The sequence below is a fragment of the Anabrus simplex genome, chromosome 1, assembly GCF_040414725.1.
Source record: "Anabrus simplex isolate iqAnaSimp1 chromosome 1, ASM4041472v1, whole genome shotgun sequence".
Taxonomy (NCBI): Eukaryota; Metazoa; Arthropoda; class Insecta; order Orthoptera; family Tettigoniidae; genus Anabrus; species Anabrus simplex.
In genome coordinates, this window is record NC_090265.1 from 953,836,031 (window position 1) to 953,856,033 (window position 20,003).

Below are 20,003 nucleotides of genomic sequence, written 5' to 3' on the forward strand. Positions count from 1 at the left end.
TTAAGCTGAAGGTCAGAAATGACATTTAATAATAACCAATGAGAATACGCCTATTCATGTTAACACATTTTTGGAAAAGAGATGAGTCAGTTTGTTAAAAAAAAAGAGGCTAAGTTGTCCTTACGACGGCTTAAACTGTACTTTCCTTTCATTAAATAAGTCAGGAGAAATGAAGAAATTTCGGAAAGGAGGCCGAAATTAGCCAGGGGATGCTTTTAACAAGTAAAAGTAGTTGCTTGGATTTTAAGTGCATGCTATTTTTCAGCAAGCTATGTTCAGTTCTGTTAGAGAGACCGGAAGGACTGATTTCAAGACATTCATGTCCTTCATAACCCGTTGTTCATGATTGTTCTAATGCAGTAAGCCCTACTGCGAAAACAACCAAGTAAGACCATCTTTGTACAGGCCATGAAGGTCGTTGGATGAGTGAAAAGTAAATACTTCCACTATCTGTAACCTTGGCTCTGAGTGGGATGGGGTAGTTGGCCCTGTGCACGACTGCCTTTGCTCCCAGGAATTAAACTGGTAGCCTACTTAGTTTTGGTGTTGGCTGAGTGATCCTTTCCAGAAGTGGACATCTCGCTTCTAAGTTCTTCAAATTCCTGACGGGCGTTGATTCCATATCTTTTCAGGTGAACCGAACACGCCTTTACAGCCTTGGCTAGCCAGCCTATATTATGGAATAATGGGCAATGTAAAATGTTCCTCAGAGAATACGCCACTGTGGTCTAGAGCGGAAATTTAAAACGAGTTGTTCGTTTCCTCTATGAATTAGAACGAAGGAATTTCTCAGGCTGATAACGAATTTTGAGTAACATTGTAATTACAATAGGCCTACTTGTAGATCAAGAATTTAAGTTTTGGAAGACGACAATCTAATTAAAATTATTAAAGACTGGGATTTTATTTAATATTGTCAGTTCTCAGTAAGAGTTTCCAGTTACATTTTATACAGGGAATGAAGCTGGAATACTTCCCATACTTTACTTGTCTATACTTGAGGTTTCTCCCTTAAGGACTGGGATCAACTCTGCATGCTCTAAAAGAAAACCCGAACAATAATATTTTAATAAAACATTGGTCTGTACTGAAAGAAATGGATGGCTTTTTTCATATCTGTGTCACGATTATCTGGATTTTACATGCTATGAAATCATTCTCGCTTTTGATGTAACGGAATAAGTCAGGCTACAGCGAAAGGAATACACCAGTTCGCCGAGGAATAAAGATGAGAAAGTATAATAACGTTTTAAGGCCTGACATTTTAAGATGCGTCTTCCTACCGAACATAATAGTTTCGGCCCCTTCATATAGTGTCAAGTATAATATATCAAAATATTAATTTTCGGAGATTAAAAGTTGATTTATGAGAAAAATATCTTTGGACTGCAATTCCCTCGTTTAAATCATATATTTTGTCTGAGAATTCCGTTTAAAATGGGGAGAAATGATGAATATTCTACACAAATATACAAAGTTAGGGTGGCCGAGCGTTGAGAGGCAAGTTCCGCGCTACTGGAGCTCCAGCAGAGCACATCTACTGCTCCAGCGGTAGAAAATGATTTGGAATTCATGTTTGTGAATACTGATTATTACCATGTTGCCATTGATGCTTTCACGATCCATACTTATAGACATGATACTGTCACCAGATGGCTCCCCGGACGTGGCACAGCGCTGAAGTCCTGCGCCTTTCCCTGCGTGGTGACGAAAGCGCATAATACGGAGTATGAAATATATACATGATAATATGCTTCTCCTAATAGCGCTGTGCTACGTCCGGGGAGCCATCTGGTGACGAATGAACGTACCATTTCCACTTCTATTGAAAAATGAACACCTACAACCTGTTTTCCAGTCATTGACCGGGTCAGGGATGGAATGAATGAAGCAGATATGGGCTATTAGTACGATGGGGTCGCCACTCCCAAAGTGATTTATTTATGACTGATAGAAATGAAAAAGGAGAGTGTTGCTGGAATGAAAGATGACAGGGAAAACCGGAGTACCCGGAGAAAAACCTGTCCCGCCTCCGCTTTGTCCAGCACAAATCTCACATGGAGTGACCGGGATTTGAACCACGGTATCCAGCGGTGAGAGGCCGACGCGCTGCCGTCTGAGCCACGGAGGCTCCTTCCACTTCTATTATAACGCCTAAATTTCAAAAAGTCATTGTTTAAGAAGCCTTTCTCGTGGACAGTCGAGATTTTCTTCTGATGACTCAGAGCACAGTTCTCTGCGAAACGTAAAGAATTTCACCTTATTTTCTTGGCACGGCATAAGCCCAAAAGCATATATATACAGTATCATGGTCATTACCATGATGATGATGAAGAGGTTCACCCCTTCATGTCACAGACCCATTTTACATCGACTTAACCTTGAAGATGTTTACATATGTATAGAATTAAAAGTGAAATATCAACAATAACACTTCAAACCTGTACTGACTAGATATTGACATAAATGTGTCTTATGGCCGGGGGACATCTGAAAATTAGCATACCGAGCTCGATAGCTGCAGTCGCTTAAGTGCGGCCAGTATCCAGTAATCGGGAGATAGTGGGTTCGAGTCCAGCCCCGAAGATGGTTTTCCGTGGTTTCCCATTTTCACACCAGGCAAATGTCGGGGCTGTACCTTAATTAAGGCCACGGCTGCTTCCTTCCATTTCCTAGGCCTTTCCTATCCCATCGTCGCCATAAGACATATCTGTGTCTGTGCGACGTAAAGCAAGTAGCACAAAAAAAAAAAGAAAAAAGAAAATTAGCATCACATGATGTGTAACGGATGTGTAACCGTAGCAACCGTGCAGGCTGTGATATTTAACGTATGGATTGATGGCCAAACAATGTTACCTAGCAACCATGCAGACAATGTCTTATAGCTGGTGGACATCTGAAATTAGCAGCCGTTGACGGATGGCCATGACCGAGAGATATGTTTATGATCAATTGAATGGATGAAAACCATAACGGTATAAGTGACATTTAAAAAAATGAGTTAAGTACAGGATGTAATTCCGGGAGGATGTATCTTTTCACCTGCAAAGCGATACAAGTGATAGCGGCAATATTCTGCGCTCTAGTGATGGGTTATATAACTACAAATAGCATGCTTTATATGAGGGTTAAGATGTTTAAATGCCTTTTTCTCTGAATGACCAACATGCTACTTACACCGATATGGTTTTCATCCATTCAATTGATATTCTTTTTTATTTCGACAAGATCTATCAAGTGGTACATATTCTACGTCAAAACTAGCAGCCATGACCCCGAAACAGCCCCGTTTGAATTTCTTCTAAACGATTCCATCATTATTCGAGTAGACATAACTCTTCGTCTTCCACCCCCTGTGGGTGGGGGCGGTAGAATAACACCCGCGGTATCCCCTGCATGTCGTAAGAGGCGACTGAAAGGGGCCTCAGGGGCTCTGAACTTTGAAGCGTGGGTTGGCGACCACGGGGCCCTCAGCTGAGTCCTGGCATTTCTTCCACTTACTTGTGCCAGACTCATCACTTTCATCTATCCTATCCGACCTCCCTTGGTCAACTCTTGTTCTTTTTCCAACCCCGACGCTATTAGGTTTGCGAGGGCTAGGGAGTCTCACATTTTCACGCCCTTCGTGGCCCTTGTCTTCCTTTGGCCGATACCTTCATTTTTTCGAAGTGTCGGACCCCTTACATTTTTTTTCTCTCTGATTAGTGTTATATAGAGGATAGTTGCCTAGTTGTACTTCCTCTTAAAACAATAACCTACCGAACTCGATAGCTGCAGTCGCTTAAGTGCGGCCAGTATCCAGTAATCGGGAGATAGTGGGTTCGAGCCCCACTGTCGGCAGCCCTGAAGATGGTTTTCCGTGGTTTCCTATTTTCACACCAGGCAAATGCCGGGGCTGTACCTTAATTAAGGCCACGGCCGCTTCCTTCCAATTCCTAGGCCTTTCCTATCCCATCGTCGCCATGAGACCAATCTGTGTCGGTGCGACGTAAAGCAAAAAAAAAAAAAAACCAATAACCACCACCACCATCTTCCTTCTTTGTTAACAAAGACCCATGAAATCAACAATACAAAATCTCGGGAAAAAAAAGACATTGCTGAAGAGGCACACTGCAGTATATCAGGAGGAAAATGAAAAGAAACTAATTGTAGTGATAAATACCTTTCCCTGCGTGGTGATGAAAGCGCATACTACGGAGTATGAAATGTATACACGATATTATGCTTCTCCCAACAATGTGAGATACAGAAAACAAATCAAATCTATGGCACTTACAGCCCATGGGGAGCCTTGGTCTGCTAAAACGACTGCTATCCAGCCAAATCACCAGCAGATATTGTACTGTCTCACCTCAGCTGTATTAGCTTGGCCATCTCAGTTACCTCTCCTATCAGACAACTTATAGTTGGTCTTATAAGGATGAATGAATCACGTTCTAGCTCTCAATACAGGATTAAAAACCTTGAACGACTAGAATCCAGGGCTTCGAGGTAAGATGCGAACAGCACGGGGTACATCCATACATCCGTATTTGAAAGATAAACCAATGTATAGTTTAGTGAATTTGAATACATTCTGAATTTTATATTCTACTTCTTATAGGAGGAGGTGATTTATACTTAGTAGAGATTTTTATCTGATAATAAAATGAGGTAGAGGTATTTCCGTATAGATTTCGAAGTTCCATGAAATGTTTTCTCGTAGGATTAGAATGTTCGGTGTCGGCCATTTTGGTACGACATGGTAGATTTAAAGATTGGTACCGCACTGAGTGATTCAACTGGTTCTCCTTCAAGACACGAGGCTATTGTTTCAGTTTAGAGATAGACTCAGTTTGAATGCATTTGAGTGTGGGTAAAAGTGTCAGCATGTAAGAGAAATACCACTGGACACTAGTAGCTAGGAAAGTTACTCTTGTTTGTTGGAAGACTGTCTGTTTCGGAGTTGTTGAAGGCTCTAATTTATTCTATATGTTCGTTTTCTTCAAATTATACGAAGTAGGATTATATTTCAGATAACTATTTTACGTAGAATACACTTTAAAAATAGGGATTTTGATCGTCTTGCACGTGTTTCTGATCCAGGTTATAGTAGGAAAGTTTTGAACGGAATATTCTTTCGTTTTTTTGCTAGGGGCTTTACGTCGCACCGACACAGATAGGTCTTACGGCGACGATGGGAGAGGAAAGGCTTAGGAGTTGGAAGGAAGCGGCCGCGGCCTTAATTAAGGTACAGCCCCAGCATTTTCCTGGTGTGAAAATGGGAAACCACGGAAAACCATTTTCAGGGCTACCGATAGTGGGATTCGAACCTACTATCTCCCGGATGCAAGCTCACAGCCGCGTGCCTCTACGCGCACGGCTAACTCGTCCGGTGAATATTCTTTTAGAAAGTATTCATTTCCTTAGATCTTCAGCACATCTCATACCCTATGATATATGGCTTTTAAACGTTGATTTATACGGCACTTAATTTTGGCGTGTACTGTACATCCATGAAATGACTTTCGACTAGATTTATGGCTAGCATAGTAAAATCTTGTTGTAGAAAATGAAGCAGTTAATTTATTTCAAAAGTAACTGTTCAGAGCTGCTCTCTTGTTGCTGTGCCCAATCACCAACAGCGAAGTGCGGATAAAATGGTCTTTGCTTCCTCCCAGATAATAGCGATTAAGTCCCAGACTTCATATGTCGGGAGACAATTTGAACTTGGGGCCCGAGAACTTCTACAAAAACCTCATCGGGGCTTGGTAAGCCTATGTTTCATAGTCCGGAATGAATTTTACTTCTGAGATCATTTTTCGTACCGGAGTTAGAGCTGCATCATTCCCAGGTGACTCCACTGTGCTCGGAGCTTATTTCTGAGGGATGAGGTACTACTCAAGTTAGAGATACCAAGAGGGCATCATGCCCTACACAACTCTATCTGTGCTGATTGAGTTCACCCATGTACAGTGCCAGCTCGGCGCCTACGAATTCCATTTCGTCGAGGTCTTGCAAACTGGAGTTGCTGATGGTGTTGGTACTCTTGGCACTGTCTATACTTCCGTGGCTTGCCCGGACTGGTGTCGAGTTCTGCACGGCCACGGTGCCATTGCGCTGGAACGCTTTAAGACGTCGGGCAAGTGCCTTGATAGCATCCCGACGCGGCTCCGGCGTAGGATCAGAGACGCTCGCACGACCCAGAGATGTGGTTGCAGTCGCCTGACTTGATTCAGAAGCGCCTCTCTGTCTAAAAAATGCATCGGAACGGTAAGGTGCTGGCTCCGAGTGGTAACGACGTCCAGGCAGCAACCGTGGGGCGGTGGGCAGCGTCATGGTGGAGAGGGGTCGGTGCTTCAGATGAGACTGTTTGGGCAGGGGACGAGACAATACGCTGTAAGTCCGGTGCTTCATCGAACTGCTTCGTCCAAACCCACAGTTGTCCATCAGAGTTTTCTGCAACATACACCGATAATTAGTTGAAAAACAGTACATCTCTTTCAAGAAAATCAAATCAAATCAAATCAAATCAAATCAAATCAAATCAAATCAAATCAAATCAAATCAAATCAAATCAAATCAAATCAAATCAAATCAAATCAAATCAAATCAAATCAAATCAAGAAAGCAAATCAATCTTCGTACTGGCCATGAAGGCCCCTGGAGGAGTGAAAGGTAAAGGCTTCCAGTACCCGAAATCTCAGGGTAGAACTTTTAACCCTGTTCTTGGCCACCTTTGCCTACAGGAGTACTCATATGTCGTGTGGGCTGCGTGAACCTCAGGACCATGTGCCTGGTCAGAAGTGAACATTTCTTAACTTCTAGACGGTAGAATCGAACTCATGCCCTTTCGACTGATCCAACCACGCTTTACCTTCCACTTGTCCAGGGGCTATCATAGTCTGTACAGACTAGCAGATGGCTTTGTCGGATGAATGGGGAACTTAATGGAGAGAGTTTGTTGAAAAAGTGTGAAATTATTTTGGATGAAGTAAGAAATAATAATAATAATAATAATAATAATAATAATAATAATAATAATAATAATAATAATAATAATAATAATAATAATAATAATAATAATAATATAATATACTACTACAAATACTACTACTAGCCTACTACTACTACTACTACTACTACTACTAATGTTATTGTCTTTACGTCCCACTAACTACTTTTACGGTTTTCGGAGACGCCGAGGTGCCGGAATTTAGTCCCACAGGAGTTCTTTTACGTACCAATACATCTACCGACACGAGGCTGACGTATTTGAGTACCTTCAAATACCACAGGACTGAGACAGGATTGAACCTGCCATGTTGGGGTCAGACGGCCAGCGCCCCAACCGTCTGAGCCACTGAGCCCGGCACCACTACTACTGATAATAATAATAATTTTCCGAGCTCGATAGCTGCAGTCGTTTAAGTGCGGCCAGTATCCAGTAATCGGGAGATAGTGGCTTCGAACCCCACTGTCTGCAACCCTGAAGATGGTTTTCCGTGGTTTCCCATTTTCACACCAGGCAAATGCTGGGGCTGTACCTTAATTAAGGCCACTCCTGCTTCCTTCCCATTCCTAGGCCTTTCCTATCCCATCGTCGCCATAAGACATATCTGTGTCGGTGCGACGTAAAGCAAATAGCAAAAAAAATTTAACGCCCAAAAGTATTATAAAATAAGAAAACAAATTCCATGGCACTACAGCCCCGAGGGGCTTTGGGCTGCCGAGCTACTCAGCTCGAAGGCCTGCAGTTTACAAGGTGGGTTTGCAAGAAGAACAAAACAGTCGTTTTACTTTCTTGATCAGTTCATAAGGGAGATATAATCAAGAACGGGGTTCGTGATTACTCTGTCGCAGCACCACGCTAGAGGTCAGAGGAACTACAGTATGTTACTTGGAAACTGGGAGAGTTTCGCCCAACTTCGGTCACGGAACTGTACCGTACAATACATTCGGAAATTGTTCTCATTTTGACTCGGTTTGGTTGAGATGTATCCTACTACATATTACTGCCATATGCTTCCGGAGAAAATACTATCTCGACTTGTCGTAATTAACCTGTGAATTGAGCTACGGAACTTCTGTAAATCATGGAGAAAACATATATTCCATTGCATAATGCCGTTTGAAGAACGAGTACAGATGCATGTTTTTAACCGTTATAGTGATCCGACTCGTTGACTGAATGGTCAGCGTACTGGCCTTCGGTTAATAGAGTCCCGGGCTCGATTCCCGGCCGGGTTGGGGATTTTAATCGCCTCTGATTCATTCTGCTGGCTCGGGAACCGGATGTATGTGTCCGTCCAATACTCTCCTCATCATATTCAGACAACACACTAAACTACTAACCACCACAGAAACAAGCAATAGTGATTACAGCCTTCGATATAAGGTTGGCGTCAGGAAGGGCATCCGGACGTAAAATAGGGCCAAATCAACATGTGTGACGCAGTTCGCACCCGTGACCCGACAGGTGTGGGAAAAAGCGGTAGCAAAAGAAGAAGAAGTGATGAAACCTCTGGCTTAGCATGCACGCGTGCGTAGCGCTCACTAAACCGGTAAGAATGGATCTTTTCACTCAACCCGTTGAGTTGTAAAAGGTGGAACTAAAAGTGGTTTTAAAACGTTCGAAAAAACCAATTTTCTTCCTTCCTTCTTTCTTTCTTAATTTTTTTTTTACCTCCTGGGTTGGTTTCTCCCTCGGACTCACCGAGGGATCCCTCCTCTATCGCCGTAAGGGCAGTGTCCTGGAGCGTGAGACATTGGGTCAGGGGATACAACTGAGGAGGAGGACCAGTACTTCGCCCAGGCGGCCTCACCTGCTATGCTGAACAAGGGCCTTGTGGAGGGATGGGAAGATCGGAAATGATTGATAAGGAGGAGGGAAGGAAGCGACCGTGCTCGTAAGTTAGATACCATCCCGGCATTTGCCTGGAGGAGAAGTGGTAAACTACGAAAACCACTTCCAGGATGGGTGAGGTGGGATTCGAACTGCCCTCTACTCAAGTTGACCCCCCGAGGCTGAGTGAACCCCGTTCCAGCTCTCGTACCACTTTTCAAATTTCGTGGCAGAGCCGGGAATCGAACCCGGACCTCCGGGGGTGGCAGCTAATCAGGCTAACCACTACACCACAGAGGCGGACTAAAATCAGTTGTATAATTTAAAATATAACGTTTTTATTTGCTCCAATGGTTTTTGTTTTTGGAATCCTCCCGAAAAATCCTGACCCGCTCGAAGAAAGATGCTGGGCACGACCTTATCTGAATATAGATTGAAGCAATGCATCACACCTATGATTGTTTTGGAAAATTGATTTAGATGTCATATCTCACTGTACTGAGTAATCACATCGTAAATCTAGTGTATATAACTGTATCGTACAGTCCTGATGCTGCTCAGCCCGAAGGCGTGCCGTTTACAAGGTGGAGGAACGAATTGGACCACCAGAAAATTGAGGTCAATGAAGAATATTAGGTTCAAGCAGCGATCAACTCTACACGGTGTGGAAGACTTTAAACCGGATGATTAGTGGGTGTGGACATTAATGGACATTTTAATGGCCATGTTACATTGGTGTAAACTGTTACAGGCTTAGTTTATGATTCATTACATTTTTTTGATTCCCAAATGGGGTACCTAAATTTATTTGTTTCTTTTTTCTGAAATAACCAAGGATTACTATATCGTCGTTGCCGGGACAAAACCTCCTATGTGCTAATATTTTTGGAGATATACTGACCCGCAGCACATACATTATGAAGAGCGAGAATGGCTTGACAGTAGGCACACAATATTTCTCCTTAGATAACAGTTCTAAGCTAAAATATTTCACATAGGAGGTATTGTCCCGGCAGCGACGATATTCTTTTTCCCATGCCGGGTTGAGTGGTTCAGGCGGTTGAGGCGCTGGCCTTCTGACCCCAACTTGGCAGGTTCGATTCCAGCTCAAATAGAGCCTCGTGTCGGTAGATTTACTGGCCCGTACAAGAACTCCAGCGGGATAAAATTCCCGCACCTCGGCATTTCCGAAAACTATCAAAAGTAGTTAGTGGGACGTAAAAACATTATTATTATTATTATTATTTCGTTTCGGCCAACTAAGGACCACGTCATTTCAACTGTTTCCCTTGAGCTTTAATGTTGGTCCAGTATTCCTTCATTCGTATACGGTGTTGCTCCTTTCGCTCCTCCGTCCATGCCTTTCCAGTTTTCATCTTCGGATTTGGTAGGAGATCCCAACCTCCTGCAGATCTTTCTGTACCTCACTGAACCATGCCCCCTTTGCCTTTTTCTCTTGGAGGAAAGTGAAAATGCGTTTGGTTAACCGTGTTGAATTCATTCGGGCCATGTGTCCATAAAAAGTAATCTTCCTTTTTCGCATCACATCAGTTATTTTCTCCACATGCGAGTACAACTCCTGGTTGTGCCGTCTCCTAAACTCGCCGTTGTCTTTGACTGGACCTAAGATTTTTCTCAAAATCTTTCTTTCCTTGACCTCCAATTTCTCCATCATGCCTTTTTTTTGTTCATGGCGAGACATTCCACTGCATATAGAGCCTCTGGCCGGATAACAGTGCAATAGTGTTTGCTTTTTGCATTCAGAGATATAGATCTTTTGTTATATACATTTTTAGTCAGATGGTAAACCAATTCCATTTTATTCATGCGTGAAGAAAAAGCTTCTTTTTCGGACAAGTTAGGTTCTATCCATTCATCAGGATACTTAAATTTTTCAACTCGCTTGACTTTTCCGTGAGTCCCTTCTAGCTCACTTGGCGCCAGTTTGATGTTTGTAATGAATTTCGTTTTCTCAAAGGAGAATTGGAGCCCCGCCTTAGCAGCTTGTGTTTGAAGCTGGTTGATCTGCTTCGTGGCCACATCCAAGGAATCAGCGAAAACCGCGAGATCGTCTGCAAATGCTAGACAGTCAATTGAAAGATTCTTGTTCTTGTGGCCTAGTCTGACTCCGCTTTCGACTGCTTCATAACTCATTTCTTTGCGCCATTCACGGATCACTTTCTCAAGAACGCAGTTGAACAACAGAGGTGAGAGACCATCTCCTTGTCTAACTCCTGTCCGCATTTTAAAGGCCTCTGAAATCTCTCCTCTAAACTTCACTTTTGAGATGGTGTTGGTGATAGTCTGTTGGATGATCACTCTTGTTTTACCGTCCAAGCCAAATTCCTTTAAGATCTGAAGTAGGGTAGTTGTATCAATTGAATCATAGGCCTTCTTAAAGTCGATGAACGTTACTACAAAAGGCTTGCTCCTTAGTTTAAGATATGAAAGGACAGATTTCAGATTCATAATCTGCTCCACACATGACCGTCCTTTCCTGAAACCTCCTTGGTAATCACCCAGCTCTGGATCTAGCTGTTCTTCTGCCCTGATTTGAAGAGCTTTCGAGAGAATTTTGTAGGTTATAAGTAGGAGGGAGATGTCGCGATAGTTGTTAACATCCAACTTGTCGCCTTTCTTATGAAGTGAGTGGATTAGGGCAGATGTCCAGTCACTTGGAAGTCTTTCAGTGTTCCAGATTTCATGTGTGATGTCCGTTAATTTTTCCACTGCATTGTCACTAGCAAACTTCCACAATTCAGCTATTATCGAATCTTCACCCGGCGCTTTATTATTCTTCAAGGATTGGATAATCTGTCTGACTTCCTCTTTCGTAGGTGGACCTGAATCTCGGTGGACTGTTGTTTTATCTTCAAATGTGAATCTGGACATTGGGGCCTCGCAGTTAAGAAGGGATTCGAAGTATTTTGCAAGGATACGGCAGTTTTCCTTGTCGTTATGGGCTAGGTTTCCATTGGAATCTCTGAACTGTAGGCTCGGTGGGTCGTATTTCCTCAAGTTGCTTTTAAATGTTTTATAAAAGTCACGTGTATTGTTCTTCTTGAAATCCTGCTCAATTTGAGCCAGCTGGTGTTTATCAAAAGCACGTTTAACGCTGCGGATGGTTTTTGCTGCACACTTTCTCTCATTCAAAAAGTTTGTCCAGTTGACTTGGTTCTTTAACGAGTTCCATTTCTGCCAGGCGAAATGTCTTTGCCTTATCGCTGCATCGCATTCACTGTTCCACCAAGCATGCTTTCTGGGGTTAGTAAGCTGAACCGTCTCTTTAGCTGTTTTGACCAGGGCCTCGCGCAGTTGTTCCCAGTTCTCTGCATCCACCGATTGTAGTTTCTGAGTGAACTCATGGTTAGATCCTAGTTTTTCTCTATCAAATCTTTCAATCATTTTGGCTCGAACTCTCATTATTATTATTATTATTATTATTATTATTATTATTATTATTATTATTATTATTATTATTATTATTATTTTCATATACGAAATACTATGGTCGTCTGACAAGAAGACACGTGGTTGCGGGATAAGAGGTGCGAGGGGTAAACATCGCTGCCGCATGTGCGCCTATCTCAAGTCTCAAGGACTGACAAAAAACATCTGTTCGTCCGCGGTGAATCTTGCGAAATGAGTTGCTATTCAGAAGGTTCAAAGTGGTAGTGCAATTGTGCTTTAGTTGCACATGTAGCCTACTATAATTATAAGTTCTGCATAAGAACAAATTAATAGTGAATATGCAAGTGTTTCAGAGAGTTCGAACTGCCTGTCACGACGAATGTTTGTAGCTTAGAGTGTAGTATCTGTTACTCGTGCCCGACTTCTCGTGGGAAGCTTATTAGCGTAGAGAAGTTCATATTCTGATTTACGTTTGGATCTCATTGTCCTATTCTTCTTCTGTTGTATATTTTCTCACTCCCTGGTATGTAGGAGAGTGAGGGATGTGCAGAACACGTGGACTTGGCCCAGTTCTACAGCCAGATGCCCTTCCTGATGTCAACCCCATGCGGAGGGTTATATTCACTATTGTGCGTTTCTGTGGTGGTTGGTAGTGTGTTTTGTTGTGTTGTGTGAATGAAGAAAATGTGCATTGAGACAGACATGAACAGAGCCAGAGGAATTAACCAGACGCTGCTCTAGTTGTACTTCCTCTTAAAATAATAATAATACCGAGCGAGTTAGCCATGCGGTTAGGGATGCGCAGCTGTGAGCTTGCATTCCGGAAATAGTGGGTTCGAACCACACTGTCGGCAGCCCTGAAGATGGTTTTCCGTGTTTTCCCATTTTCACACCAGGCAAATGCTGGCCACGGCCACTTCCTTCCCATTCCTATCTCATCCTCGCTATAGGACATCTGTGTTGGTGCGACGTAAAAGAGCTTGTAAATAATAATAATAATAATTAATGTTAGTATATCCGGCAGAAAAAAGGACGTTGAAGAGTGGCAGTCTTGCAACACTGTAACCACATGTAGGATAACTCTGTCAGCACACGGCACTCGTATTGTACAGTTGGTGCAGCGGATACAGTTTTGGGTTATTATGCAGGAGGTCGAGGGTTCGATCCTGGGTTGAGGCGTATGTTTTTCATTTCGTAAATGTAGTCCAGGTGGTACGGTATCTGGCATCTTAATCGTCAACAGCGATTGCATAGGGTCCTCTAGAAACCATTTGCACTTACATACTACGATCCTAGAAATGGACGAACAATCGTTTTCATTGGTCAGCTTTGAAAGACGCCCTTTCTACGTCGTGGGCGTGAATGTATTCGCTTGGCGATTAAGATACCAGATACCATACCACCTGGACTACATTTATGAAATAAAAAACATACTCCTCATCCCAGGATCGAACCCTCGACCTCCTGAATGCTAACCCAAAACCTTCTCCAATGCACCAACTGTATAGCACGACTAACGCGTGCTGACAGAGGTAGTTACCCTACATGTGGTTACAGTGTTGCCAGATTGCCACTCAACGTCCTTTTTCTGCCGGATATACTCGCAGTACGAACTTCTGTGTCAGACATTTTTTTATTGCTGGTATGTGAGGAGTCGCGCGAATTTCGCTTCACCCTGCATGTCGTCTGATTTCAGTGATTTACGCCATGGAGGCTATTATATGTCCGCCACTGTGGTGTAGTGGTTAGTGTGATTAGCTGCCACCCCCGGAGGTCCGGGTTCGATTCCCGGCTCTGCCACGAAATTTGAAAAGTGGTACGAGGGCTGGAACGGGGTCCACTCAGCCTCGGGAGGTCAACTGAGTAGAGGTGGGATCGATTCCCACTTCAGCCATCCTGGAAGTGGTTTTCCGTGGTTTCCCACTTCTCCTCCAGGCGAATGCCGGGATGGTACCTACCTTAAGGCCACGGCCGCTTCCTTCCCTCTTCCTTGCCTATCCCTTCCAATCTTCCCATCCCTCTACAAGGCCCCTGTTCAGCATAACAGCTGAGGCCGCCTGGGCGAGGCACTGCTCATTCTCCCCAGTTGTATCCCCGACCAAGAGTCTGAAGCTCCGGGACACTGCCCTTGAGGCGGTAGAGGTGGGATCCCTCGCTGAGTTCGAGGGAAAAAGCCAAACCTGGAGGGTAAACAGATGATGATGATGATGATGATGATGATGATGATGATATACTCTAATTGGTTTCGAGTATCACCTCCAAGATTCATTTATAGACTTAGCAATAGTTGGGAGTCATTTTAGAATAAATATAAAAATTCCAAAACAAGGCAGCATCGATTTTTGTGCGTTAATTTTTTTTTCAACCAGCGCTAAGATGGTCAATTTTTCCTTGTTCCTGTCATAGGTCTCAATGTGAGCTATCGGCATCAGAAATGTGTTCTTGGATGCCATCCGCAGGGTGCAAATGGGAAAATATCAGAGCCGGTGAGTTTGACGTCGATTGCTCGCCCTGAGACCTTGGGCCATACATGACAAAGACAAATACAATTCAACAATTTTGACTCTGGTTTGAAAAAATGAAACACGCAAGAAACCGTTGCCCCATATTTTCGGAATTTTTATATTTATACTAAAATGGCCTTCCGTTCGTTCGTTCGTAATCACCTGCTGTGCTGAACAGGGGCCTTGTGGGGGGATGGGAAGTTAGGAGGGATAGACAAGGAAGAGGGAAGAAAGCGGCCGTGGCCTTAAGTTACGTACCATCCCGGCATTTGCCTGGAGGAGAAGTGGGAAACCACGGAAAACCACTTCCAGGATGGCTGAGGAGGGAATTGATCCCCCCCTCTACTCAGTTGACCTACCGAGACTACTACCACTGTTGCCGACAGAATGTCGTCCCTATACTTTGGAGCTTTTAGTATGCCCTAAACAACCACAAGGGATGTACCATAATCTCGTGTAATGCTACCTCAGAACAACGAACCGCCACCTTTCTGTGCACGTCGGACACAGGTTTTGGGAGGTGAGGTATTACATGGTTCCCTCAAAAAAGTCTGCGATTTACTAGATTAGGAGATATGCGGCGTTCCTTAGAGAAAAGCACCCTGCGTCAGTCTTAGATAGTCGGTTCATCATGATGTATATCTTTGCGGAGTATATTCCGGCACTTCAGTGTCTACGAAAACCGTTAAAGTGGGACCCAAGACCAAAATTATTATTATTATTATTATGATTATTATTATTATTATTATTATTATTATTATTATTATTATTATTATTATTATTATTATTATTATTAAGTAAAGAGTAGTATCGTACAAACATTATATAGGCCTACTCTCTACAGTATATCTTACCATCCAATATTGGGAGGATGGAGATTTTTTGTTTGCATGTCTTAGACTCTATCTCCGAAATCCTTGCATATTAATAAGAGCATTTTATTTTATTTTGGATTTTCGGAATATTGCTTTAGTCCAAGATTATAGTATTTCTTCAGCTTGTGTCAGGTATTACTCAGCTCGCTAAAAATACTCTGGTTCATTTTGTGTTTTGGCCGGGGTTTTAAGATTGGATGTCCTTCCAGATTTCAGGTGATTTTTCGGGTAAAATGTTACAACGTCGTATTCAAATATCGCCAGTCTGTTGCAAATATACCAGCTAAGACCTCTCGCGGTGTGAAATTGATATATCGAGTATTAAAGATTGTCTAAATGTTGATGGCGATAAGAAGGAATTGAGTGAAATGTAGGATTGAGGAAGTAGTTTGTGATCATTGTTCTCGGAATGCTCGTGTTCCGGGAGCGCCTATTATTTGCTGTTTTCATGTGGCCTCATTACTCCTGGAGATGAATTTATTAGGTGTTTTACTCCTTGCGGCTACAAGAGAGTCAACAACGCGCCAGTTGTCATGGCGACGGTCACCAAGCAATAACGTGCTCACCCCAGCTAATCTAGATTAATTCCAGATAATTTCCTCCATCAGACTGTCTGTATCAATGAAGACAGACTTTCTCTCACTCAATTGAGCATCAATTACATTGGCGGAAGTGGCTGAGGGCAATGAGGTGCACTTGAGACAATCCAAGGGTAGGTAAGGGTCAGCAACTTAGTTTATCAATGGCCACACCACCAAACTGAGCTTGGATCTGAAGACGGCTGTGGACACAGCACAGGCTACTATGTCAGAACTTATTTTGTGTAAGTCTAAACGTAGGTTTCCATATCCAAGTCTTCAACCTTATTCTGATTCTAATTTGAAATAATAATAATAATAATAATAATAATAATAATAATAATAATAATAATAATAATAATAATCCGCCTCTGTGGTGTACTGGTTAGCGTGATTAGCTGCCACCCTCGGAGGTCCGGGCTCGATTCCCGGCTCTGCCACGAAATTTGAAAAGTGGTACAAGGGTTGGAACGGGGTCCACTCAGCCACGGGAGATCAACTGAGTAGAGGTAGGTTCGATTTCCACCTCAGCCATCCTCGAAGTGGTTTTTCTGTAGTTTCCCACTTCTCCCCCAGGCAAATGCCGGGATGGTACCTAACTAAAGGCCACGGCCACTTCCTTCCTTCTTCATTGCCTTTCTTTCCAATCTTTCCATCCCTGAACGAGGCCCCTATTCAGCATAACAAGTGAGGCCATCTGGGCGAGGTACTGGTGCTCTTCCCCAGTTGTGTCCTCCGAACCAAAGTCTCACGCTCCAGGACACTGCCCTTGAGGCGGTACAGGTGGGATTCCTCGCTGTGTCCGAGGGAAAACCAACCCTGGAGGGTAAACAGATAAAGAAATAATAATAATAATAATAATAATAATAATAATACCGGGCGAGTTGGCCATGCGGTTAGGGGTGCGTGGCTGTGAGCTTGCATCCGGGAGATAGTGGGTTAGAATCCCACTGTCAGCAGCGCTGAAGATGCTTTTCCGTGGTTTTCCATTTTCACACCAGGCAAACTGTAACTGTAACTTAATTAAGGCCACGGCCGCTTGCTTCCAACTCCTGGGCCTTTCCTTTCCCAAAGTCGCCATAAGACCTATCTGTGTTGGTGTGTCGTAAAGCCACTAGTAAAAAAACAAATAATAATAATAATAATAATAATAATAATAATAATAATAATAATAATAATAATAATAATAATAATCTTCGTTTGGCCTCAGCTACGGTATTTTAGATATTTTTATTTGACGCCATTGAGGCTTTTTGCGTTGTAACGGTTCAAATCCCGTTACAAGATGATATCTGTATTTTTATTATTGTATGATTTTATCTGTATTTTATTATTATTATTATTATTATTATTATTATTATTATGTCAGTATTATTATTATTTTATCTGTGATATTGTTACTATTATTGTAATTATCAGTTTTATTCAATTCGATTTTGCAATTGCCTGTTGCTTGCAAGATTGTACTTAGATGTATGCATATATACGTATGTGTAGAATAACACTCAATACCTGTACAGTGAGAATTGTTGTATATATCAGAGATTGGATGTGACGTTGGTGCATTGTGCAATATTGTTGGCGATTCTGCCAAGTCATCGCCACTCCATGGCTACGTCATCGTATTTATTTAGATATGCGCTCAGAGAGTCAGCCGCTCCGGGCTATTTCACCACTGTCTGTAATATCTGTCGCGTAGGTGGGAGTATGTCATTGTTATTTCTGGAGATTACGTAGCTGTGTCAACCAACGTCTATAAAAGGTGGGTGCATATTGTAGCGTCAGTCATTACTTAAACGGAAGCAGTACAGTGAAGAAGTCTACTAGATCAAGAGGCCTTAGTTGGTCAGTCAACGAGTGTGAACGAGAGATGGTGAAGACTCAGTGAGCCATTAATTATTGGTCATTGAGAGAGTGAGACCAAAAGGTTGGTCCGTCACTTAGTGGAAGACACGGACGCAAGGGCTTACCATGAAGTCAGAGAGGGCAACCCTGGACCTGCCAAGAGGTAATACCATATTGACTTACAAAGAAGTCAGATGATATGGAGAAGAAGCAGTCACAAGGATGTATCACCAAGTTAGGCGTGACACATCTACAGTAAACACCAGATCAAAGGATTACGTCGTAATTACACTAAAAGTGTTGAAGGTACAGTCAAGTGAATCAGTGAGGGAAATATTTCGTATAAATTGTTAAATGTCCGGTCAAGAAGAATTCAAATTCATGCCTAGTTTCTTTCAGTTGCAATGTCATAATTTCATATTCTCATCTGTTTTATCGCAACAAGACTCACTATTTTTTGATATATTATTTCAAGAATATATATTGTTCTATCAAACGAATTTATAGTTTCATTTCATTGACAGTAAAATATCTTAACCTCAAAATTAATGGGGAAACCGAACGCCAATCTCCTTTTCCCAGAACTTATATGGTATGTTGTCAAAAGTAAGCTTATTACCCCACACCCTAGAGATAGTCAAGAGTCTCATTCTATTATTGCTGCACTGAGTGGCAGCTGGCGCCCTTCAAATAACGTATGTGTAAGTAAGCAGGTAACAAGTAAGTGTGAATACAAGGTCCGACGAGTGTGTATTTTATTTAATGAATGTTAATTTCCATAATTTCCATATTAAATTCAGATTTATATGTTTCAAAAGCTAGTCACCAAGTTAGGAAGTACGTACAGCGTGTTAAGGGGATCTAGGTGACAAAAATGGCCATGATTATAACTGACGTTTAGAAGAACCCTTGCTGAACAGGAATGTGTATAGTTTATCTATACTAATACTGTATATAGAGAGACTGTGAGTTTGTGGCTATGTAACGGGAAATCTCAGAAACTACCCGACCGATTTTGAAATTTCTTTCACCGTTTGAAAGAGAATATCATTCCGGGTAACATAGGCTATGTATCATCCTGGAATATCGAAGGGTTCTTGTGAGAACCTTGATTTAAGGAGAAAATTGGCAGCAATAATAAATCTCGAAGTTTTTATATTTAACTGTCTGTTTCTTCACGTAAAATCTACTTGACTGCTGGATCTCCAATTTGGTAAGCTCATAACTGAAATGAAATGGCGTATGGCTTTTAGTGCTGGGATGTGTCCGAGGACTTCGGCTCGCCAGGTGCAGGTCTTTTGATTTGTCACCCGTAGGCGACCTGCGCGTCGTGATGAGGATGAAATGATGATGAAGACGACACATACGCCCAGTCCCCGTGCCAGAGGAATTAACCAATTATGTTTAAAATTCCCGACCCTACCGGGAATCGAACCCGGGACCCCTGTGGCCAAAGGCCAGCACTCTAACCATTTAGCCATGGAGCCGGACAGCTCATAACTGATATATTTGGTTAAAACATAGGCTACTTCATATCAGGCTATCTTTTAAGTGGGTCATGTAGCGAAAGAAAATGTGAAGCAAGCCAGAGGAAAGAGTACACTCGGAACCATTAAAACTGAATACGCTGCCTAAACGGTTAGTTCTATTGAATAATAAAGCGCACCATGCGTACCTGAAATTCGATTTCCCAGAAAATGTTTATATGAATTTTTTTCGTATCTCTAATAGTTTTCGAGAAAAACATGCTTTGCTGTTTTCCGGAGCACACTTTATCTTTGGTCTCTTTTTCTTGGTTTCTTTCAAGTAAAAACTATTTGACAGATCGTGCTAAAATTTGGCAAGCATACAACTGGATCCTTTGGATAAGATATAGTGTACTCATTATTACAGGGAAATAAAATGTAAAGCAAGTCATAGGAAAGTGTACGCCTAGGACCCTTAAAAATGAATAACCTGCTTAAAG

The 20,003-nt window shown here is 42.4% G+C and overlaps 1 protein-coding gene across 1 annotated transcript in view; it reads right to left on the bottom strand.

Annotated features, from left to right (window-relative positions):
* Window positions 1-5,922: 5,922 nt before the first annotated feature.
* LOC136857598 (pyrokinin-1 receptor-like) overlaps window positions 5,923-20,003 on the bottom strand; it is a 277,658-nt gene continuing 263,577 nt past the window's right edge. Inside the window, exon 3 of the mRNA XM_068225112.1 lies at window positions 5,923-6,438. Coding sequence (XP_068081213.1) covers window positions 5,923-6,438 — 516 coding nt within the window. The remainder of the gene's footprint in view (window positions 6,439-20,003) is intronic.